General features: G+C 32.3%; 1 protein-coding gene across 1 annotated transcript; it reads right to left on the minus strand.

Annotated features, from left to right (window-relative positions):
* Positions 1 to 26,001, minus strand: LOC131843277 (uncharacterized). Its single transcript, XM_059191911.1, has 2 exons — positions 25,927 to 26,001; positions 1 to 1,126 (listed from the first exon to the last, which is right to left on the minus strand). The coding sequence occupies exon 2, from the start codon at positions 1,121 to 1,123 to the stop codon at positions 113 to 115; it is 1,011 nt and encodes a 336-aa protein (XP_059047894.1). The 5' UTR covers positions 1,124 to 1,126; positions 25,927 to 26,001; the 3' UTR covers positions 1 to 112.
* Positions 26,002 to 26,838: the final 837 nt, after the last annotated feature.

Raw genomic sequence — 26,838 nt, forward strand, 5'->3', positions numbered from 1 at the left:
TTAGGTATATACCTAAATATTAAAATATTTAATAATGACTATAATCATATAAACTCATATTACAATTGTTGTTCAACTAGTACCAGTACCTATATAAATAATAAACAACAATTTAATCTATAATATCCTCGTCTACGTCTGTCGACTCTGCTTTTGTTTCCTCCTCGTTGACTCCTTTGGAGTCTTCCTTATTCTGAGTAGTATGCACATTTTCATAAACGCGTTTCAAATTCCTCATAATATAAGAAGTACCATTAACTTTACCAGACCTTAAATTGTTGTGGTCGAAATATTTCTCCTGGCTGTCTACTGAAATGTTTCCAGAACGTACAGGTACAGAAAACGCAGATAAATGTCGAGGTCTTTGCGCGAAATCCCTTGGCAGCCGTTTATCCAAGCCGGATTCTTCTGGTCTAATTTCTTGACTGATATTAGTGTCGATACCTTCAGCTAATGCACGTTTTCTGTCATAAATGTGACCAGAGACGCGTAAATCTATAAAGAAATTCAAAGGATCGACTCCAAATTGTGGATTGTATAGAGGAGGATACCACATAGGCGGTGGTGGAGGAAGTATTAAGTTTGAAGGCGGCACGGCTGTAGCGGGATCGACGGGACTTCTGCCAACGCAAGGTGCAGGTTTTGGTAACTCTTCTGTGCCAACATCAACGTACGAAGATTGTCTACCGGGTGGCCCGGGACTACCGCTAGGCTTTGTCTGTTCTAACTTCGGAGACAACCTTCTAGGTGACGGTTCACGCAACCTTGGTTGTTTTTCTACAGTCAACTCCAGTGGAACTTCGGGTCTACTCTCTTCTTTTCTGTCCTCTTCAGGTTTAGGCCAGTCTCGTCGCCATTCGTTTTCGTTCTCGGCGAAATATTTATGCGAGCGACGCTTAAAGCGACGGTGGTAATGAGGTGGGCGGCATCCATGTCGCGCGTTAACGAATGATCTCAGCATCTCACTAAAGAAGAATGCATGAGGTTGAAGGGGCAACGCGCTGTAAAGATACGGCGGGGTTGCCGCTAACAGTCGGGATACTAATTCAGTATTTCTTAACTCTCGAATATGTGTTTTAGCTGACGTCTCCGTGGGTGGTTTTTCTTCTTGCACTGAACTCATTTTCTGGAACAAAATAAAGAAAGTAAGAAAGAATAGAATCAATCTGCAAATGAGCGTGAGCGCTGTGGGGATTTCAATAGGATGAGATGCGAGAACTGCGCAGAGAGAATGATGTGCTTTTACATTTCTCGATCACGAAAATATTTTTATTATATAAGTACTTACAAGTACTAACAAGCCTACAATACCTAATTTCAAATTAACAACTTTTCACTAAATGCATTTGAAAGAATATGCGATACTAACATCAAAATATAATTAAAAAATTTTTGTCTGTCTATCTGCTAATCTTTGAAACGACTGAGCCGATTTTGCTGGACTTTCACTCACAGATAACTAATGTGAAAAGGAGTAATTTAGACTACTTTTATTTTAGTAAGTTTATTAGTCTTAATAATTAAAAAGAAAGTTTAATGTCTCTCTGGACAAAGTCGCGGGTAACACCTAGTTTGTATATATCTTATATATAAATTTCTCGTGTCACAGTTTTCGTTCGTTCATACTCCTCCGAAACGGCTTGACCGATTCTCATGAAATTTTGTGAGCGTATTGAGTAGGTCTGAGAATCGGCCAACATCTATTTTTCATCCCCCTAAATGTTAGGGGAAGTCCAACCCTTAATTTTTTTTTTTTTCGACAAAATTTTTAGTTTCTATTTTTTTATGATTAAAACATACAAAAATACATACAATCCTAAATTTTCACCCTTCTATCATCAACCCCTATTTTTTTATAGCGTTATTAATTTATATGGCAAAACAACGTTTGCCGGGACAGCTAGTATATATATATATATTTATAATCTATTTATGACCGAGGTAGTTTCTGAAATCATCTTGTATCCATGACGCGAATACTGTTGTATTCCATTTCTATATTGAATATTTTGCATTTCTATTTTTTATAATGCGAAATTACAAAATAAATATTTTAAAATAATATAGAAATCGTATGGTATAAGCGACCGTCGCATCGCATCGCCCCGCTGTGATTCGAAGACACTCGGACGGAGATTATCGCTGGCTCTCAAACATACAACAATGCCTCGCGCCATTATACCTAAGTACTACACCGTTCCAAACTAAATGGGATTTCGCTACATTACAAAACTGAAATCTACTTAAATTATCAGTTTTAGTTAGAGTAACAGTACCTACTATAAGTACAATGTATAAGCGTACTATTAAAATCTGTACCTAGTTTATTTACAAAACAATTACTGAAATAAAATATGGAAATATTTGGTTTTAATCTAACCTTACTTACCGGTAACTGAAGACCGTACAATTATATATATATATAATTATATAACTATGAATACATAAAGCGAAAAACAATATTTTATTTATTCAAAATGTTAACCTATGTGTTAACATTATGGACATATATGTGAATCAGTAGTCAATGCAATGCAATACAAGTCAGTAATCATTTCCCAAAATAATCAAACATTATAAATAAGAATGTGTGTCAATCTGTCCGTCTGTCAGTCACTTGGAAGGAAGTGATCTTAATGAACATAAAGTCAGTATATTTACGAGTACGGGCATTAGATATATTTGATCTCAAAAGAAGTAAAGTTAAATTATATTTAACCAATCCAAAAAGGCAACTCACTATAGATATTTGATTAATTTCAAATCTATAGACTGAACTGGACAGTGCACCGTCCGTTATTGTATTAATATTTTTCCCCGTGGGATTATATATACCTATATCATTACATAAAAACATTCATTAATATTCAATAGCAGCTAAAATACTACATTAATAAATAATTATTGAATGTGATTTTGAATCTGTGGAGCAATTACAAGTATCTATACTATAAATAAAATTGGAGCGTCTGTCTGTAATATTGAGATAACCGTTTTTTATTAATATGAATATTATGAATGTACTGTGCATATGAAATATATATGTAAATACGGTACGTAAAACTTTTGACTGTCTGTCTGTTTGTTCCGGCTAATCTCTGAAATGGTTGGACCGATTTTGACGGGACTTTCTTTTGGCAGGTAGCTGACGTAATAAGGAGTAACTTATGCTACTTTTATTTTAGAAAAATAAATTTCCACGCGGACGAAGTCGCGGGAACAGCTTAGTAGAAAATAAAATTGGAAGTTCATATATATATGACATAACGAATTGCATAGTGATACCGTACAAATATATATGTGTATATTGTGATAAGCGATTGGATACCGGTTCGTCTGTCGACATCGATTTTTCAGCTCAACGCAGTTTTATTGCCAATATTCGAATGAAGCCGATACATCCGCAATCCAAATAGGCCACGGGTTCGGTTTAACGTTTCTTTTTAATTTCCTTGTCTATAGAAGCGGAAATTTGTACTTACATGCATGCATTCCCAGCGTAGGCTAAAAAATGTTACAAAAGGACTCAAAATAAAGTTTATTTCAATTAAGATTATTCCTATTCTATTTTATTTACGCCGCCATTTTTTTTTTTGTACAATATCAACTAACTTGGATATTTAGTTTGATTACTTTTGATTCATGTCTAACCAAATCTTTAATGCAAACTAAGTATATTTAATCATCCTGGCAATCCTTGTTTCATAGTGAAGCTGCATAAAAGTTGACCGGATGTAATGTAGTGTACAATTAATTAGCTATTTACTCTACATTGCGTAATATATACCATTTGGAATAAACCTCACCAGTATGTATTAAAATTTTGTTCTAGAAGGTTCGACGCAGACATCAATCCTCATAAATTTTATTACTACCTCAATTTTTGTCTGGAACTAAATCGTAAAATCTGTACCAGTATTGTAAAACTAAAGAACGGAAATTGCTATGAGGAAAGTAAACTCCAAAATTATAGCACACCTTTGAGAAATTCTTTCAGTAATGAAAAGGTGTATTATTGCAGAGTGATAGAGACTATCTATGCAAATATATACAAAACTCACAGAGTTATGAGCACCTGGACAAAGTTTTCTTAAGAAATTCGTAACAGTTAGTCATATGCATACATCTTATTATCTCCCTCCTCCCACAAGTTATATTTGTAACATACGTATGTATACGTAGCTGCGCATAATTCAATCAACAACAAAGGATTCTATCCATACATACTGTAATAAAGGATCCCTCAATGATAGGAATTAAATGTCACATTACCATATCGTCGAACGACAAGTGAAAGCGATACATCGGATTTGTGACAAAGGGGGGTGTGGGGTGCGCAAGGGGGAGATTGTTCACAATAAATTCAGAGTGGCGTATCTCTATTCAAACAGTTGATACGCAGTGGAACGGGGATGAAATCTTACGTACGCGACGATGTGCAAACATGACGGGCTTCATACCCCCGCGCTACCCCCACGCTATTTAAAAATGTGGCAGCATTTTAATCGTTACAAGTCGTATGCCATCTGTGAAAAGTATGTACCTACCTAGTTTTTAAATAACAACTATAACTTTTGGCATAATACTTTTGTGTTAAAATTAATAAAACTTTTGTATAAGTTATGTTTTAAGCGTGACTGTTTCCTTCAAATGAATACTGTAAAATTACTATTAATGCACTAATTAAAATAATAAAATAGTAACTCAGTACCTATACATTTATAATCTCTATTTATAGTACATAGCGTCATCATGACCACCTGACCTAACAACTACAACCTGTGTTATAATTCCAATTACAGTACCTACATAAGACGTTGTTTTTTGTCATCGCATCTTATTATGCATTATTTATTATTATACAGTATTTGCTAATTTTAATGTTACTAATATAATTATTTTATTGTGTGTCATATTAAATACTTATTGCCCAGGTTTCCTCTAGAGATTACTGCATGGGGTTTTTCAAGAAGAGTACATTAGGCTTAAGAGCCGGCAACGAGCACGTGACACCTTTGGTTTTTCAGGTATACTATCAGATAGGTTGTATCCGTGTTTGCCACGAGCGTGACTTAAATAAATATGCTAATGATAAGAACAAAGTAGCAAGTATATTAATAATAAAATTAGGTTAATACGAAGGTTACCTTTTAGATTTTTTGTAAATATACAGTAATATTTTTAATATGCATAAAATGCAATAGCCCATTAAGATTTAATACTATTTAATACTACCGGATTTAACAGTTACATTATAATCCATCCATAGCGTGAGCATAACAACAATCTGACGGCGTTTGTAAGTAATTTGAACTTTATTCCCCAGATCATAACGTCGTCATGTAGGGAATAAAAAAATTAATATTAAATAATACACTTGTCGGTGTGTGCATCGTCACACGGCAGCTAACGTTAATTTCCATATTAAAACCGTCACAAAGGAAGCAGATTCAAAAACCACACTGACGGCGGCGGCAGGGCGGTAAAGGTGGTCGGGGAACCATGAAACGTACCTATTTGGACGCGGTAATAGATATTATGTATGTTATGCTACCTGTGTGAAATGTGGGAATGTGAAAAAATTATCAATTATATGAAAATATTAATTTCCCTTCAACAGAATTTAGAAATAATCTTTATTCAAATAAATTTAATATAAGCTCTTTTCAATAGTCATATTTTTATATAGTCATATTTGCAGACAGACAGAAGAAGAGCAGAGCAGAAGTTACAGTTAAAGTTAAAGAAATATACCACGGGGATTATATCGGTGATAGACCTTTGGCACTTTCCATCAGGTTACCCGTCAGCTTTTTTGCCTTCCAGTTAGGAATTGTGCAATAAAAACATTATTCAATTAGAGCTAAAACATAAATCAATCAAACAAACATAACATAAATCAAACATAAATTCAATTAAAGCTAGTCCTTAATAAACTGACATATAATCGAAGTCATCTCAAAGACATGTCCACACATACCTAAAAATCTGCGTTCTGTTCCCTGAAATTTTTTTTACACTGATCTTTTGATCGTTTTGTATTGTTTGGGATCACACGTAATGACATAAACTATGTTATTATGTCGATTTATGTAATGTCCACATTTATATATATATATATATATTTGTGTGCGATTTGTAATTATTCAAATATATGTCTCATCTCTATCTTATTGAATCCTGTACACCGCAAACAATATTGCGCTCAGATACCGTTGTCGGGGTATGATAATCGCGTCAAAACGCACGTGAAGTGCCACGGCGGTGGGGCCCGGGGGGAGGGGGGGGGGGGGTGTTAAGCCGGTGATGGCTTTAAAACGTATCCGATTATCCTGCCGAGTGTACTTCGCCACTAGAGACGCCATGATTTATTGCGGTCTACTAATTTCATAAGATGTATTGATGTATCTCGTCGATCTTTACAATATATATTTCAATTTTAAGGTAACAGCTTTTTATTAATATTATTGTCCCATATGGCATATAACTGTTAATTCATTTTACGACCTAGCATAGTAGTAAGATTCTAGCATACCGCCCTTCTCTATCGCGGGTTCGATTCTCGCACAATACTATCATTTGTATTAATGAGCCTGATTGTTTGTATTGGTCTGGGTGTCATTCACTTTCATATTTGTAATATTAGTAATGATAAGAGAAATTATTATTTTGTTATAGCATAGACTTCTTCTTTGTATGGTATAAAAAACCACCGCTGTCTGTTCGTTCATACCATTTAAATTACGCAACTGATTTTAATGCAGTTTTCAGCAATAGATCGAGTGATTCAAGGGGAAGGTTTATATGTATAAGACATTCGTGTCTAAATAAAATGTGAAATTCAAAGATTTGTAATGCATCCATACGAAGCCGGGACGGGTCGCTAGTAATATTTCTATACTATTATGTGAGATACATTGTGACTGTAATGTTAGCGTATTGTAACACCGCATTCAATTTTCAGACAAAATGTCTCGTGTCGGTCATTAAATATATAGGTACCTACTTGTATAGCTTTATACCTATTTGTACAAAAAAAATATGCCGGATCTCTAAATAAAGCCGTCGCGTGGCATACGCTCTCAAATAACATGCGAGCTCTATTTGATGAATGATTCATGCATCACATGTCTAGTTTTAAATCCTTTTTCGTGTTCATTTTTTACATCTGATGCATTTTTTGTTTTATAAAAATGCATAGTGCATTTTTATAAAACAAAATATGCACAACGCACCTTTTTAAATAAAATTTGCACAACATTTAAATATTACTAGCTGTGCCCGCAGCTTCGCCCACTTGATATGTTTAGTGGTACTTTTGCAATTATAATATTAATAAGATTTATGATTTTTATTGACTAATATTTGATATAGACAAGTGTTATATTGTCATTTTTATGACTACTTTACTTTTTATACGTACAATGTAACGTACAATATGCTCACACAAAATGTTGTAGGTACATATTTAACTCGTCCTTCTAGATTTAATAGATGTATCAAAGAATCTATAATCAATAGATATCCGCCACGAGTAGATTTTCTTTCAAACGTAAATTACGGGAACATTATTTAAACTTGTAACCTGTGTCCTGTTTTCTTATTGTTTTTATTTTTACGTATAGGTTTTTTTTATTTATTTCTTTCCATTCTTGTGGCAGTACATGATAGTTCATTGTCAGATTATTAAATATGTATTTATGTATGGTTTATGTATGTATGTATATATATATGTAGTTATTTATTAATATATATTTTTATGTGTATAGTTTAATATATTTTTTATATTTGCAGCCAACAATTATTCTCTGCACCAATGGTTGACTGGTAGATAATATAAGTCCGCCAATACTTTCAATTATGTGCATTAAAGTTTTAATAAATAAATAAATAAATATCTACATAACACAGCGCCACTTGTCTTAAACTGAACAAAATATGTATTAAGGGTACTAAGGACTTATAGAAATACTTAAATTACTTTTATAAATACTTATTTATTGTATAATTATACAAAAAAACTCAGACGAAATATTACCTTACGATATACTTCAAATATGTATACATTATACAAATTACCTACAAACTATTAATGCAAATGTTTTTGTGCGAGGATTAATCAGAATCCGCGCCATTGAAAATTTAATAACTGCACTGGGTTTGGCCAAAGCCATATTATTTTAATGAATATAAATAAATGACTGAGAGACTGTCGAATTCTGAAAGTACGCTGGTTATTATATTTTGTAAATGGAAAATCAGCTATAATATAATACAGCTCACCAGATTAGTGGTAAGTAGCAAACGTCGTCTGAAGAGCACCATCGATGTCTCTGACGAAGGGGTACCTAGACACTTCTGTCTATTTGTTGCATTGTAGACGACTGCTTAAATAGCTTACCTTAGTAAGTGCAATAAGTATGTATAATATAAGAACTGCACGCAGTCTACCTAGCGCTATCTTGACACACCTTAAAGAAAACATTTTTTTTATTGCCAATATTGACCCTTCAGACCCAAAAACAGCTATTTCAAGCTGAATAAAGCTGGCTACACATAAACCACAAAATAATATGGTATTTCAAGATCAATCACACAGCGCTATCTAATTCCACGCTAAACAGTGCTTGTGTATGGGTGCTCAACAGCTGAGATAATTACGTACATACGTTTTTTTCCTAAATACATAGACGATATACATAGAATACATGTAATTGCAATTAAAGAAATGGTATTCGTAAAATAATAATGGAACCCGGAATCACAGACCACTAATAACCAAACCAACTCGACTAGAAACCTGAATGTAGCCAATTTCCTAACAAGATCTATCAACCCTGATAACGAGCGAGTATTACGCGACGAATGATACGAAAAGAACGAATGACTGAATGTAATGACGCTCGAATGAATAATTGCAACGTACGAAATTGTTTTGAGCTTGATAAGCGGAAAGTTATTGAATGAGTTAGTGGTGATATAATATTAAAATTATATATACGAATAAATAATATTGATATGTCTTTTTGTAATTTCAAATTAATAGCTTTTCACTAAGTATATACAGTGGTCATGATAAACCAAATAATTTTAAAATGAATTCGCGGGTAACTGTTTTTTATTTAATAAAAACTTCATAAATGTAGCATGAAGTCAAGTCCGTTAGTCTATCTTGGCAAAGGCAATATACCATAATGTTTTCCAGGGGGATCGCGTGGAGATCAAAATGACATGGTACATTGCTGACAATGGAGTTATGAATTCACATTTCTAGCAAGCCTCTACCCCCTCAGAATGTATTTTGTCATGTGCAATATCTTTACTAGCTTCTCTGTTACTTGAGATATGAGTATCTGGTCTTCTGCAATAAACCAGTAGAGACTCGAAATATATTCGGTAGTATACATATATGGTATATTGAGCGGTAAATGTTACAAAAACCTGCCCTCGTTGTAGGTGTATATTTTCCTTTTATATTTCTCCACTGCCTTTGATAAACATGGCATTACTCAAATATTTAACTTTTAGATACTAACTATATAATCTACGTATTAATTACCGCACCCCATTCTAAAGCAGTGTGTAATGTGTTAATTGTTTGATGTGTGGTGACGCTACGAAATTGTGATATACCCGATTTACTTGCTTAATCAAAGACATGTAATAAATTAATTAAAATAATTAACCATCAATTTCTAAATATACAATATTTACTGATTATCAATTTGTTCATGTTGTTATCTAGGTAATATTACTTCTTAAGACTCCGGTGCTCAAACACACTACCTTACTTCCGATGGTCGTAGGTTTAATACTCTCACAATACAAATATATTCATGAGTATGATCGTTTGTATTAATCTGGGTTACTTCTATATTTATGTATTTACAAGTATTTGAATATTTCTAAAAATTCCGTGCATTGTACAAGCTTACTTTGTTTATTTGGTACTATGTACATAGCGCTGTGTGAATTGCCCTGAGTTGTTATTATTCTACTTTTATTTCAAGTATTTTCTTTTTATCTTTTGATGTAGGAGGTACACTTTTTAACAAAAAACGAATACAACCTGCAGATAAAACCTCGACGATGTCGACTGGCGTGCTCTACTCTTTTTATTTCATTTCCTCCCTTCAACTGCCTAATAATAATAAAAGCGTTATCGTATCGCTACACAATAGCATATTGTCGTTTGCATTCCGTCAAAGCACAAACACAGAACTACGAAATGCTACAAACTAATGGTGCCCGCGTCTTCGTGCGTTTGTACAATGCTATATATTGATGACAATCATATATAAAACATATATCACCATATATTATCTTATTATTAAAGTAGTTAATATGTAGATGTCATATTGAACTATACAAAAATAAGTTGTTGAATATTGAAAAGTAATAATTAGGAACTACGAGGACATACATACAGACAGAGACACGTCAAAGTTATAATACCCTTCTTTTTGCATTTGGAGATTATATTACTTTTTCGTAATTAATAATTATTTTGATAGATAACCAATCAAAACAAATCATAAATCATTTGTAATGTAATTATATGCATGTAAGAATATCAAGAATTTTCTATTAATATTTTTCCCTACCGTCCAGTTCTATTGTGAATATCTGGTAAAAACCTTAACTGACTGAATTTCTTTTTTTTTTTAAACCATATTATTTATATTGTTTACTTATATATAAGTATACAATATAAATAACATTCTACCATTGAATGGAAATTCCGTTCATCAACAATAATTGTCATGCACGTTTGTTATTTAAGTAATTTATTTTATTTTATTTATTTACTTAATACAGAAAACATGTGTCTAATTTACTAAAGAAACGATGATATTCACAGACTGTGTTGCGAATATCGACGCCCTCCACCTAGTATATATAATTCCAAAAACTAAAATAAAAAATAAAAATACATGCAATGTCATTACTCATCACGTATTGTCTAACAAAATTTATAAAATATTTAAATTTACCAAAAACAAAGAAAATTTAACTTATAAACAAAAAGAAAGAATGCACAAAACAAAAATATATGCCTGTATTTGATATGTATATATAAACATTATGCTATCTACGATTACTATACATTATTTTTGAAATTACAATATTTACGCAACAAGTCAAGTTAATAAAGTTTTAAAAGATCCTCAGATTTTTCATACGATAAGTTTTGAAGCCATTTTGCACACAACAGCTTCATTTGTAGTTTAGGGGATATATGTTCAATTCTTTATTTTTATTATACAAAATAGAACTTACGTGGTTATAATCTCTATCTCTAAGTGAACTAATTTTAATTTCAAAAGATAGAAATTAATCAATATATGGATAAATTATCTATCTATCTAAACACATATCTATACAGACGTAAACCTTATAACACCCGTCTTTTTGCTTTTTGTACTTTCGTAATTTGTAATTATTTGATAGGTAACAAAAACATACAAATGAATATACGTGTGTATGTTATTCCTGTCATATATACATAGGTATAGAAACTTATGTGATACAGGTATGGTATATCACACAAGTTTCGTAGCTCTCTGGACATCTATTCAATGGCGACGCGACGGTACTGTGTAGAGCGGTTTCTTTGTCATCGTAGGCAATAAAGGTACGTGCTACGCGGCTACACCGCTGTGTCTCTACACCGTAGATGTACATGCCTCTACGAGCTGCGATCTACATAAAAGTTATTTTATATATGATTAGCGACTTTCCGGCTTTCTACGAATGCATTACAAATGATTTACTTTAAATTCCTCGGCTTGTTCTATATTTGAATCACTCCTAAAAACTGCATTAAAACAGACCCGTAAGTTGATAGATATAACGGAACAGATCGATGTCTATGTGCTACCACAACAACCTGTACATAGTAAAAAACAAAAGTGCTGCAGTGGCAGCACTTTTGTTTTTTACTATGTAAAGGTTTCTTCATAAGGGAATTTTACCATTTTTGAGTACGTCAAAGAGACGTTTTAAGTTTAATATGGGCTTAATATTTTCATTAATTGTAATTTTCTTAAAATAAATTACCCTGACTATATTTTGAAAACGGCAATGTTTATATTTTAAAAAAACCTATAAAAAAATATTTAATATTAGAAGACGAATAAAATTACCCTATTTTTTACAAGTTTGTAGTAGACTACGTCCGCACTAATCCCAAATAACAGGGGGGAAGGGGACTGTTAGTAATGTGGTTGGTACAGTTTATACTGTAAATAATATAAATGACGTAGTGGCGTAACTTGAGACAGTCATGTTCGCTATAAAGTTCAAACTTGTGGCGGCGTGGTGGGCCGGGTCAATGTGTTCCCGCTAATATGGTTGAGTGCAATGATTGGCTCATCCGTCATACTCGTGTACGGGTGCTTGTGGGGACTGGTCTGTTCAGTTGTTGCGAACACTGATTAGATTTTTTGATTTTTTTTATATAGCATATGCTGGTGGTCACTCTATTCTCCCAAATTTGAATTTAAATGAAATAGTATTATTATAAATATGTACAACATTTTAAAAAAAAATGTTTAATTATATTTGTCAGATATCTTCTCATTGAAATCATTCCGAACTGACGATAGATTTGACATATCATAAGAGTCTGTAATAGACCTACATGAATAAAGATATTTTGAATTTGAATTTGAATTTGTGGGTCACAATTGCTAGCAATGTACCATGTCAGGTCGACCTCCACGCGGTTCCCCCAGGAAACCATCGTGTTAAATTCCTGGTGAATTTGTCACGATGGGCTAACTGACCTGACCTCATGCTCATCTTATCATCCTCCACTGGTGCCCCGCCAGCGTAAACCGTTAGCGCAGGCTGATGCAACATTCCATTATCATCCACAAAAAAAAATTCCAATTAACAAAACGAAAGAAAAGTACTAATGATGACGATGATTGACCTACACAAAAAAAATTGGAAAAAAAGTTTTCAAGAACTTTAAAGGTATAAAAAAAACATTGTTAATTATTAATTTGAATATTCTATTTTATATAAGCACACCATATTTTAAATATCATATATTTTCTAAATTAAGGATTGCAATGAAATTACCTACATCAAAAGATTGTATTGTAACGGATAAACTCAAAAAAATACTTTTAGAAAGATTAGATTCTTTAACGGAGAAAGAATCTCTAAAAGTATTTTTTTAGTATAGATTATCGACAATGATATTATAAATGCGAAAGCTATTCTGTCTTTTTATCTGTTTGTCTGTCTGTCTGACTGATTGTTTGTTAAACTTGTAAAAAAACAACTGTTTTTCAGATAAAACATATCCTATAGCAGTAGCATAGGTAAAACACCTAAAAAATCTCAGAGAGACTGAGTAAAAACGGAGTCGCGGGTATCTGGTATGTAATATAAAAAAAATTTATTCGTTCCGAAATACGAGAGCTATTGATACAAACTCGACATTCTACACGTACGGATACAATCAACTCGTCATTCTACACATAGAACACGTATCGGAATCGAGACCGAAGTGCGCGCCGACGTACGATATTTAAATGTGCTGTGAGTGTGTTTGCTTGTATCAGTCCATCACTGGAATATAGAAGGAAAACGATATCCCCAACGAGGGATATAATAATATGGCTATCTACACACGGCCCGACATACGCCTCCACAGAACAGTATATACTCGTATATTTCACAAATGGATATTCTACAGACTTATGTATAGTTTTGTAGTATACAGACGCGCACTTTTTAAAATAGTAACATTAAAATAATAATACAAACGCATTTCGTGTACGTTTGTTTCCTGATGTATATAACAATCGTAATTGTAATCTATCAGTATGTCTTTTATGAAGATCCGTTCAGTCGTTTAGTTGTCAAACAAACAGACGCACTTTCGCATTTTTAAAATACCATGTTCATTTAGTTATATAATAATTTAAATATTTTTACTTAAGTTTCGTTTGTACTATTATCATCAACGTTATCAATAAGCATTTTTTATCCACATGAACTTGGAATAAATTATCCTAAATCTTTCACCAAAACTTTATTTTAAGCAGGGACAGCTTTTGAAGCTAATGGTGTATAATCGATAGCCAAAAGATATTATTGATTTGTCACGTTTGAAATTTAGAAGTTCTATAAGTAATTTTTTGAAATATATCCGTATTATCACATTTCTTAAAGTATGGGATTGAAAAAAAAAATTACTAAATATTTACTAAGTATAACTTATAATTTCTGTAACTGTCGAACTAAATGTTCTATTTGACAATAAAATAAATATAAAATCTTAGACCTGTTGAACTGTTTAAGTGTGATAAAATAGAAAATAATCATATCTATAGTAGAAAGATTACTAACGGGAAAAGCATAGATGATCCAGAATCGTAGTTAGCAAGCAATATGAAACTCAATTTTCATATTAATTTAATGTATATTCAACAACGATATCTACCCGTACAAAAGGCATTAACTTAATATAATATCCATTGATTGCAGACTCAGTACATCCTTATGCACTTCAATATGCATATGGTAACAGTAATCCCTTGTTTCTAATGAGCAAACAGCGAGAGAACGAAATTGAGTCTTGTGTTTACTTTGGCCCTACATACCGTCTAGACTTTACATTACTGGTAAGAAACGTGTGGGTGCAGATTACTCATAGGTATTATTAAAATACTTCGAACAGCAATGGTAAACTTGAAGTTTTTTTCGTAGGTACGTCTATTTATTTCAACCACTAAGAATCTAAGAAATTTCCTTTGTAAGTATAGCAAGCAGGAGTAAGTATGGAGGCATAACATTTTTCTTCCCCCAATTACAACCTATTTGCTACATTATGACGTTCAAATATATAAACTGTTTGCTATATTTCCAAATATTTTGTACTCCAATTTATATTTTTGACTAACTCTCCGGTGATGGAAACACTAATAATAAACTAAATCAATAGAAGCGACTGTTGTACACTTGTTCCGGCCACGTTAGATTTCGTATTTACCAACTGAAAATGGTACTTCAACATGCTTCTATGCTTAACTTTCCCGTCTGCTATAATAGTAATAATAATAACCCCAGGATAATTCGCACAGTGTCATTTAGTCTCAAGCTAAGTAGAACTTGCACTAAATTACCTATAGAAATATAAACAATCATACTCTTGTATATAATTGTTTTTATCGTGCAAAAATTGAACCCGCAACCATGTAACTAAGGCAGTGTGCAAAACCACTGAACCACCGAGGCTATCAGGTAGCGAAGGTATATTAATATATTTATTTATTATTACAATAATATTTTTTTATCTATTAATTTTACACATTGAATTTTAAATACAAAATTTTAATATACATCAGGCCTCTGAAACCGTCTCGTCCATTGATTCAGAGCAGATTCTGTGACAATGGGACGTCGGCGTGTAAATGGACTGAAAGCTTTATTGTTGAACAGGCCGGAGTCCGGATGATATCGCCTCGGCCCGCTCATGTACCTTTAATAGTTTTTATACGTCGGTACCTACATAATTTGGGATATTCATTAGTAGCATTAGATGATAATGGTCTGTGTATTCGTCATACTTGTAAACGAGTGCGTCAATTATTTTTTTTATCACTGTAATTGTATATGTGATGTGTTAATTATTTTCTATATTCAATTCATTACGTTCACACCAAAATCACTAATATGATTTTTATAACTTTTATTTTTAAGAGTAGTTCAGTTTCATGATTATTTTTGTCTCCACTCCAAACGAGGCTGTAGAATAAAACAAAATGCTTATTCAAAAGTCCCTATCATTAACTTCGTTTAATAATAAATTTTATATACCTGTTAATTTTTATTATATAGATTAATGAAAAATTATCTACTTTGATTAATCGCACACACCAAATGTTCTATCAGTTCTATCAGCCTATCCAATGTTTTCGATAAAAGATAATAACAATTAATGAGAAATAATGATCATTATCTTATATATAATTATTCGAATACAAAATATGTTTCTAAAGTCTGCCAGAAAACACACAATAAAGTAAACTACAAAGTCACCGATTCGTTTATTATAAAAATTAATTATTATACATAGATAGCATATGGAAAATCTCACAAAGTTATCACCGGAATTAAACGAGGCGGTTAAAATTCAAAGAATATTTAATCAATTTTATTATTGTACACATACATAGAATATTACTTTATCAACCAGTAACAGGATTGAATTTTATTTTCAAAACAATTAGACGTAAGTATAGTAATTTCACTTATACGAAGCCGTGGGCTAATGATTAGATATCTTATATATAAAATTCTCGTGTCACAGTTTTCGTTCCCATACTCCTCCGAAACGGCTTGACCGATTCTCATGAAATTTTGTGAGCGTAGGTTTAGGTTTAGGTCTGAGAATCGGCCAACATCTATTTTTCATCCCCCTAAATGTTAGGGGTAGTCCACCCCAAAATTATTATTTTTATTTTAAGGCAAAACAACGTTTGCCGGGACAGCTAGTAATAATATGTATAAAATGGCCATTAATCTTTTAATTGTATGATTTCCACAAAATGTCTCATTGAAAATCCTACGAGCGCTTTCAAACAATAAGCGAGCCGTGACAATCGGGGATACCTTGAAATCTCATCTACAAATATCTCGAGTAAATCTTAATCCATCCTAATCTCCCCGCCCCACTGTCTTTTGTCTACAGCTAATAACGCGATTGTAAGTCGAAAGCAGACGTCTACAGAAATTAATGTAATGGCACTGTTAAGATAATTTGAAAGTGCCTGCGGCTACTCCGCTGTCGACATACTGCTATTGATTTATGTTGTATGACAGATACTGTGGTCTTTACATTTGTACATACGTCACACAAGATAGTGTGACAAGGGCTCCTGTTGCTTAGTTATTAATTGTTGTCATCAATCTATCCATCCTGACTGTACTACTATTATTATTGTAACGATTAATTTTGTTAAAAACATAACAATATTATTAGCTGGTTTTTGAAAATTTGTTAACTATTTTTTAACTTTATAATATTATGTTTATATTTTTATTTTATGTCATTGAAATGAACAAAAGAATATAAAGAATACTGTAACCTTAGACCTGTAAATTACTTTTACCTTAGTTTAAGTTAATAGATATTAAGGTATTGTCCCTTGAATTTTGGTATTTTTTTATCAAAATCCTTAGAGCCGTTTCCGATATTCCGATATATGTAAATTTACTTTGATACTTTGCTTTTAATTTTTAGAACTCTTCATTGAACACCCAAAATGTTATAATATATATTTATTAGACGTTCAGCGAAGCTTGGTCGCCTCGGTCGAATACACCGCTCTGCTAAATAATTATTATTCGTATTATACGAATAAATTGTGTGTTGTGATCTTGGAATTCTATTTAGAAATTAATATTTTTCCATTTTGCTATCTTCAAATATTAATCCTATGTTTATACTTTTGTTACCGAAGCAATAAGCCGTACTTGTTGAATCTTAAATCCTCCCTACGAGAAAATAATCAACCCTTCCCTCGCCGAAACTCGTCGCCAAGAATTTATTGCTCGGCTATAAATATTAAAAAGTTGGGCGCATAAATCTCTGGTTTTATGAATATAAGCCTTACCAAAGAGTAAGTTGTCAAGCGTCATATGCTGAGGTAATATTGTAATATTCCTGAGGTATCCCTCTCGTTCTTTGTAAATAAAAGGTAATTTATGAAACTGACATACTCTGGTTACAAGTATTAGCAATTTCAAATAAGAAATTGTTAATATATATGTATTTATGAATAGTAGATATACAAAGTTATCTTCAAATGTCGCCAATTTTTTTAATAATGAGTATATTATCGTAAATTTACTATTATAATTCAAGATTTCTTGATCTTGAAAATCAAAATCAAATCAAACTATAAACAAATAATCTATGATTGTTATGAGTGTATACTACCTATACCTACATTATGTTAGTGAAATAAATATTGCTGTATTTGTCTTATATTTGTATTATTTAAATAACTGTAAGTAAGTAATTGCCAAAAAAGTTAATGCCAGTAATTTTTTTCATCATTTGTCTTGGCTAAAGGTTACGAATATGGCAAGAGAATTTAAAAAAGTGTTTCACTTTTATGTCTTAATGTATTAATGTCTTTTATTGTGAAAACATCATTGCCATTTTATTCTATTTCTAAAACAGAAAGTTTCAATAACCAAATATTAATTACCAAGGGATTACAAGGTACGACTGTTGGGGAGATCCCTTGAAACGCGAGCCGGCAAACAAAAATTCAATCCCGGGATGATTGTCCCGCCACAAAAGACGCCATTTGCTTACAAACTTCCCGGGTGGTCCAACTCTATGGTTACTCTCTGTGGAAATAAGGCGACTTTTGATTAATTAGCGCTATTCTTTTCTCGAAACGACAGGAAGCGTCGCCATTAATCCGCGAGAAACAATATGGCGGACGGAAGGTATTTTTCTATTGGAAAATATCCTGTTGCCAAAGTATTGTTTTGACTGAAATAATTGTTTAGACGTATACGTCAAGTAAAAATATTATAACACTAATACCTAACTACAGTTATTTTATAAAAATAACTGTATGTAAATATATACATAAGAAACTAATATTATATATTAAAATATGGCGACGTGATTATGCGTTATGATGACGTGTATCTGTGCTAATGCTTATGTATATACGGGACGCTTATAACTTATCATTAGGTGGACCGTCAGCTTCTTACCATTCCAATTAAATTATATAAAATCACCGTCACCGGTATTGTTTGTTTGATCGAGATATAAAGAAGCCTAGGCTATTCTTTATCCCAAATTCTACCTATATACCAAAATTGGTGACTTCTAGTAGAGCCATTAACGTGCTAAGAACTAACAAACAAATAAACAAACAAACGAAAAACCTTCACTTCTCTTTTTTATTTAATACTAAGGATTATTTAGTAATATTTAAGAAAACAGGCAAATTATGTCGTTAATTTTTACGAGCAATAATGTAGAGTCCTTCTTATAAGATACGTCTAATATATTAGTTAGTCCTGTTTTAAATATATGAAGATATAACATGAATGCAGAGGCACCATAATAATAATCCATTATCTGACAAACCCATATTTAGGTCAGGTAAGGTCCTTGACCTGATATTATTAGAAATAAATTAATACACTACATCATATCTACGAATATCGTTCCATTGCAGTGCATTATTCTAATTGACAGGCGTTACGTAATAAAAAACCCCAAAGTACACCATAACCAAGCTTTATTTGTTTAAAAAGACTTTCGCCGCGGGGTAGCGGGAGACGGGCGACGGCACGTCGGGGAGAATCAAAGTTTGCACAAATCTTGGTGGTTTCATTGCTAATTAATACCCGTCAATTCTCCCCTGAATTCGTTTCACGTTGCCTAATTGTTTTTAAAACAGACTCTTGTTAATTTGTCGTTTCTAAGTGATTTATTAGAATCTATTCATAATAAAAAGTTTAAATAGATAGAGAAAGGTATTCTCTTCCTGTACCTTAAGATATTATAAGTCCGTATTTATATTATAAATGCTAAAGTATGAATATATGTCTATCTATGTAACAGATGCAAATGAAACTTGACATGAAAATAGATTATATCAAAATATATCCTTTATCCAAAAAATATACGAAGTTGGGGGGTAAAATCTAAAATATTCAAAGAACTCTTTTATATTACAAAAAAATTCGATATAACATAAGGCAAAAGAAACAAGGAAGTGTATACAGGAGTATAAGGTAAGGACTTTCTTACTTCTTGACAATGTATTTTTAAGTAAGCATTAAATATTCTTTATTGTTAACTATCACGCTACGGTAAAGCAAAAATTACTGAACCAAAGGTAGCTATTACATACCTTTTCTAACATTATACTTATTCTGTCAAAACCGTGCAATAGTTGGCAGTTATTGAATAAAATGATTGGTTCTAGAACAAAACCGCTAAACATGAGGGGCGAGAGGACGCCCCGACTTCCAATAACGATATTAACACGTAACCTCATATTAAACAAGTGTGGGGTAAGTACAGTCGCATGCAATCCCCGTTGCCTCAAGTTACGATATGAATATTGCTATTCTCACATGTGGCTTCTTTCCATCAGGCAACGTAAGTACTTATAATGGTTTTTTTTAATTATAGAGTATATTTTTGTAGCCCTATTTGTACTGAACAAAAACCTTCCCCTCACGCCTCCAAACCTCTCTATCCTGAGCTTGATCGAGACATGTCTTACAAGCAAAGTTATCCACATCATCGACCCACCTTTAATTTCGTCCCCCACAATATCAGTGCCTACTTGTATCGCTTAGAGTCCAATATGTGACGAATTTGGCCCGCTAATCAAATTACTACTTCCGGCATTGTTTTGTTATCCACGCTTATACTATAAATGTGAAAGTATATCTCTCTGTCTGTTTGTTCTGTTCTGTGTCTGTGTGACAGAAATAAAAGACATTTGATATGAAGAAAGATGTGCATACGAGTATCTTTGAACTACAAAAATAATCTGGAAAATGGTGTAATAGGGGATGAAAGTTTGCGTAGACGACTTCTCTTCTTTCTTAGGTAACAGGTACTACAAGAAAAAGTCTACCAAAACCTATTTACCTAACCTCAATTCCAAGCGCGTAATTGCCTTGTTACTTGATCCAGTCACCGGATTAAATACAAACAGCTTTACTATTACTACTTTTGTGTGTGATTCGTAATAATTCAAATACTGTCTACAATTGTAGTATTAGTATAAGTAATTGCGTTTATATAAGTATTGATAGATATCAATACTTATATAAACGTGAACAATATATAAATCGGCATATTATTAACATTGTAGGTTTTGTCAGTATGTGTGATCTGCAGCAATACAAATAGGTCTTAACTGAGTGTGGAAGATTGTTCATGGAACAAAACACTAATTATCACCTTCTAGCGAAAACTGTAATAAAAATGATGATTACCTGTGCGGTGTGCTATGTGCGAAGTGCTTAGTAATATAATAGACCATTTAAATATATATAGTAGTATAAGTAATTTAATGGAATCTGAAATTTAATGAAGTAAAAGGAATAGAAAAAAACATAAACATGGATGAGGTATAAGGAATAGAAAAAGACAAATACATGGATGAATAAATAATAATAATCATTTCTCTAGATTGCAACCGCTGTCCAAAAAAATTGTGTGCTATTATTGTACTTGTGTGGACGACTGTGCATGCAACTACCACGTGACCGCTAAATGTCGCAGACTTTGTAATTCCCATAACGAGCGCGATTCGTTGCGCTCCGCTGCGGCGTGTCACGGTTCTCCGTATATGCAATAGAAATGTCAAATTGTTAACGAAAATGTGCAGCACATTTGGCGATTGTTAACGAGACTATTAGTATTGTAGTGACAATACTGTATGGCAAACATCGAGACTCTACCTTAACTTAAACTTTGAATATCTAATTGTGCAATGTAGTGTAGTAGTCTGTAGATATACGTATTTGGTAAAAATCTATGCATCATACATTTTTGTTTGTACATGATTGTATTCTTAGACCAGTTCTCTGTACATATAAGTAAGTAAGCGTCCATTTCAAGGTTGTTGCCGATAATAAGAAATACGTCAGATATATAGGGAATGGATGAATGGATGAATGGAAGGAATTAGTGATCCCATTGTTATCAATGTACCATGTCAGGTCGACCTCCACCCGGTACCTCCTTGAAACACAGATTACAAAACAATACGCAGACAACTTTGTATAAAGTCTTCATATTCAAATATATACCAACATACATACATAATCGATTGCTGTATGAACAATTACGTACCTAAAAGTCTAAACCTTGCACATGTCACGTGCATCTGTACTGTACAGATATAAAATTACATACCCACATTTGACCTTCGGTTCCAACATTCGCAAAACTCTGTGCGTATATTCATAAGGTTCTTATTTAAATATTATACCTGCATAATACAGTTTGTAGCCGCGGAATGATTGACGCATCAACAATGACAGGGTTGTGAATAGAGGGTGGGTGCAAGCAGATCCGGGGTGCATTCATTACTCTCCATTCGAGAGGGCAAAATTGGATTATAGGGATTTTAAAAAGCAGCAAATAATTATAGCTGTAGACAGTGAAATTATACCCGATGTACGCACATTACCGTTGCCTCGAGCTAGTTAAAAAAGTTGCCAAGAAATAATAAAGTGTGAAACGAACGCGACCACTCGAGAAAATGGGAAAAATTAAAAAGTAATAAAAACACAAATGAGGACTTTCAATCATCCCTCTGACAACATTGTCGAGAAGAGGGAGGAAGAGGGGGTGACGTCACATGAGATTAAAAAGTTTGACGGGCTCTCCCACGGAAATTAGCATTTCGCTCCAAGCTTCATTTGCATACCGTCTGATCTAATTTTTATCTTTGTTATTAATATTACTCCCAGAGAATTCGAGTACAAATCTATTATGCCCCATCATTTTTCATTCAAATAAAACAAGTATCCCATACAACTCTGTAATCATTAAATGATCATTTATATAAATAATTTATATTATAAAATGATTATACAGTTTGTACCTCCTCTTTCACTAGACTTAAAAGATGTAACTGTATTTTCTGTTTAGTACAGAGGGTCGTGGCATGTTGACCTACCAAAACTTATACCCAAAAATCGTATAAGAAATCTCTTTTATTTCTGACTGAAACTCTGTTAAAGGCAACACCAATAACAAAGCATGATCCAAGATACGGCGATAGGCTCTCTGCCACGTTGATTTCAAATGAACCCTGCGAGATGTAGATATATACGTAATGTATGTATCGCGTTCACATCGCAAAGTTAACAGTTAACTCTAACTACCCTATATACCAGATAAGGCCGTAACGATAAATTATAATTATATTACTTTCTATGGAAAAGGTAAAAAATTCAGAACTTTACATATAATAAACAGTAACTACACTGATTTGAGAATTTTCGAATTGAAGAGTTAAAAAGTAACAAAAAGAAAGTGAAGATTGACATAATCGACATATATATTATATACTCATAAAGTTATGAGCACCTAGCATACATATATAATACACATATAAAACCTCGTTAATTACTGTAAAATAAGTACAGACCTACATTTACTCGTAAAAGCGAATTGATAATGTCGACAAACTCATCAAATTGCTGTACAAAAAGAAGACAGACAAGACCGTTATAAGTAGTTATTCTTCATTTTGCTCGAAGTGGTGCATATTAAATTTATAAAGTAAAAAGCTTTCAGAGACACCAAACAAAAAATGCAAAATGCTCTTTCAATCTTACTTCACTTTGCCATTTTTCTTGAATCTCTTCCTCCTGCATTAAATTGAATATTGTATACGGTCTATGGTGTAAGTATATATACGTATCTAAATACATATACTGAATTAGAAGACGCGGTTTGTGTAATAAATATTTCTTCCACCCATAGAAATATTTTTTTCATCATTTCTAATTTAGCACATTTAGTTACTTATACTTCCGCCATATTCAATATTCAATTTAATGAAGGAGGAACACATTCAAGAAAAATAGCAAGACCTATTTACAATAAAGTACTATCTGTTAACTGTAATGAATCGGTGACTGTATGTGCATCTAAATGATGAAAACACGTAAATTCAATAATATTTTATATTGCAACGTGCAATTGAGAATCACAGTAAGATAATGAGTATCTAATATAAAAAAATATCATATAATTGTTCTAAAATTATAAATAAAAAAAATAAGAATATCAAAAGATTAAACGGCGGTAGATCCCCAACAAATACTGTGCATAATCTAGACTTCAAGAATTACTCTACCTACTCGTTCTTATTTCAATAATATTTTAACACTACAGCGGTAAACCACCATATGTATGTAAATAAATATAAAGTAATTACTCAGAGAAGAATCTCTCACTGAAAGAATAATGTTCAAAACCAAATCTAAAGAGCTCACTTTTGATGATTCTCAAAATTAATCTGGGGTTGTTTCATCTCAAGTTTCCCGTGAAGTTTTGGACCTTTTCTTATTACGACCCCTTTTATTTTGGTTGGTGTTGAGTAGGGTTATATTTTTTTAGTTAAATTCTAATAAGGATAATAATAATAATAACCCAGGACATTGCGTAAAACGTTGTCTTGTCCCAAACTGAGCAGAGTTGTACTATGGATACTAAACAACTTATAAAAATACTTAAATACATATACATGAACACAAATATAGATTGGGCTGTTAATTTAAATTTGATAATTATGCCATATGTATACAAAATGTTAATTATAGTCGTACTCAGTTGGGAATAAAGTTACACACACATATATTTTTGTACTTAGTATTACCAGAATGGTACAATGTACCATTAGGTTATTAGTGACATTCAAATATGTACATATTTAAATTAAAAATAGGCGAATATTATTAATGAAATAATACCCTAAAGAGCAGGGGTGCCAATCGTATCGAGAATCCTCGGACAAGTAAATGTTTTTAGCCTTCGCTAGGTACCTACACGGACATTATCATCCTCATACAAGTTTAAGAACGAGAAGTTTACATACCGACGTCGTTCAAAATAATCCAAGTAAAGCAATTTTTATTATATTTCCATATAGCCCACTGTAGCTCAAAAATAAGTAAGGCTGTAGATATATTATAGATAAATTCCTTTGATCTGATCTCACAGACGTAATAACCAAAAACATAGAACTTTATAAAAAGAACACCAACATTCAAATTAATTTTCGGATAGGAAGTTGATGTACTATTAAAAACGTATGATTATGTAGAAAGCCAAATTTAGCGAATATATGAGATTTATTTCTTGATGGTACCGTGTTGTAGAGAATAACACTCATTATCACTGTGATAAACTAAATACAGGCATTGTTACCTAAAATTTGTATCGCTACCGCCGTATCACCTATCCTATTAATAGTTATATTGCAAACTCTTATTCTTTCCTATCTATAGCGTTATAACCATTATTATTAAAATAAAAGTATACAAAATAAGGAGTGTATAAATTTGAAAGTGTCTAGACCTAATGGGATGTCTAAAACCAAAAATCTTGTGTTGTAATTCGACATGCACCACAATAAACTTTGTATTCTAACTTCGTTTACCAGTGAATGCAAACACAAGTAACAAGTCAGTTTAATTCAGGAGAGTTGCCCCTGCCAGATTAGATTCAAATGTACTTACCTACCAACACACAATTATATATTTGGATAATATAATAAAAATATAGATGTATAAATTATAAATGTCAAAAATAAATATATCTATATTAAAAATAAGTTCTTTCTATATAAAATAATATACCTAAATAGCATTTTATTCTAAAGTTTCCTGTTTCCTAGATTAGAAAATTGTCTGTATGAGAACCTATGTCACTAAAATAAGAGAGACAGTCTCTTATTTTAGTCACCAAGCAGTTTGCTTTGAAAGTTGTGTTTCGGTCGAAGGGTGAGATATGGCAGTGTAATTACAGGATTAGAGGCAAAACATCTTGGTCTTCTGGAATGGCAAATGGCACTTGAAACACAGCGTTTCATTTTTTATAATAATTTAATATAAAATAATACTTTTTTCCACAAAAGATATAAAAAAATCACATAATTTAGAACGAAAATAAATAAATATTAAAAAAACCTACACGGTGAATCAAATACCTACCAACTCCTACTTCATAACTAAGTAATTTAAAATTTGTATTTTTATTTGCAAGTTAAAACTTTTTGTTAACTTATAAATTAAGGATGACACCTAAAGAACCTAATAAAATTAAAAATAGAATAAAATTCAATATAGAAACGTCGCAATAAAAGCAACTTTATATTTACATACCTGTGTGTTTTCCAGACGTGGGAATTAACACTTCAATTTAACTGTAATTCTTGGAGAATGACGTGTATACTATACAAAGACCGAAAGAGAACTGGTTCGGATTTCCCGAGTTGACAATTTAGCGTAAGCCGCCCAACGTAGGTAGGCGGAGCGACGTCTGGGCGTGCCAGTTACCAGCAAATCAGCTGCTTTCTACTTCTTTTCTTGCCTCACTAAGAAGTGGAGTGGTCAGCTGATCAAAGTGGGCAAGCTTAAGTTAAAGCTGCGGTAAACCTACTTAAGGCTTATAGTGAAACATAATTACGGTACAAACGGAATGGAAACATTAGTGATTGGTCTTAAATCCATTGTACGTCAAAGATAATAAACTTACCCCTTTTAATCATACAAACTGATACCTGTTATAAACCCAGCAACAAAAAAAACTGACTGGAAATTTGTTTTTAATATTATCAATTCAAATCAAATTACAAAATATATAGATATTCATAAAGTTTATGAACATCAAGTTAGATATAGTTAGGGTAGTTACCCTATTTTATTTTCAGCTACTAGTTACAGACGCTATGTTGGGTTGATTAAAAAATATCTCGTTTAGAGTTTAAGATAAGTCCACCTTTACTCACATTGTCTCTAATTAGTAGATATTATTAGTACCTATATATTTAGAGTACCTACTATTAAAACATAAATATAATGTTTCTAAAATAAATAGAATGTAGAAAAATTCTATGTTATATGAAAGACCTGAAAGAGTAACATATATCTTCACAAAAAAAATTCTATTCTTAATTATATTAGCCGCAATTTCGGCTGTTTTTCGTATTTCGAGATAAAACATGACCGTCCTAAGATATGAATCTGTCCTCACATCAAACATAGTACCTATGTCTTCATCCGTTAAGTCATGAA

This window comes from Achroia grisella, unplaced genomic scaffold, assembly GCF_030625045.1.
Source record: "Achroia grisella isolate CSIRO2021 unplaced genomic scaffold, CSIRO_AGI_Agris_v1 utg2946, whole genome shotgun sequence".
NCBI lineage: Eukaryota > Metazoa > Arthropoda > Insecta > Lepidoptera > Pyralidae > Achroia > Achroia grisella.

Excerpts from the sequence above, each read along its gene's own strand:
- LOC131843277 (XM_059191911.1), bottom strand. The coding sequence starts at position 1,123 with ATGAGTTCAGTGCAAGAAGAAAAACCACCCACGGAGACGTCAGCTAAA.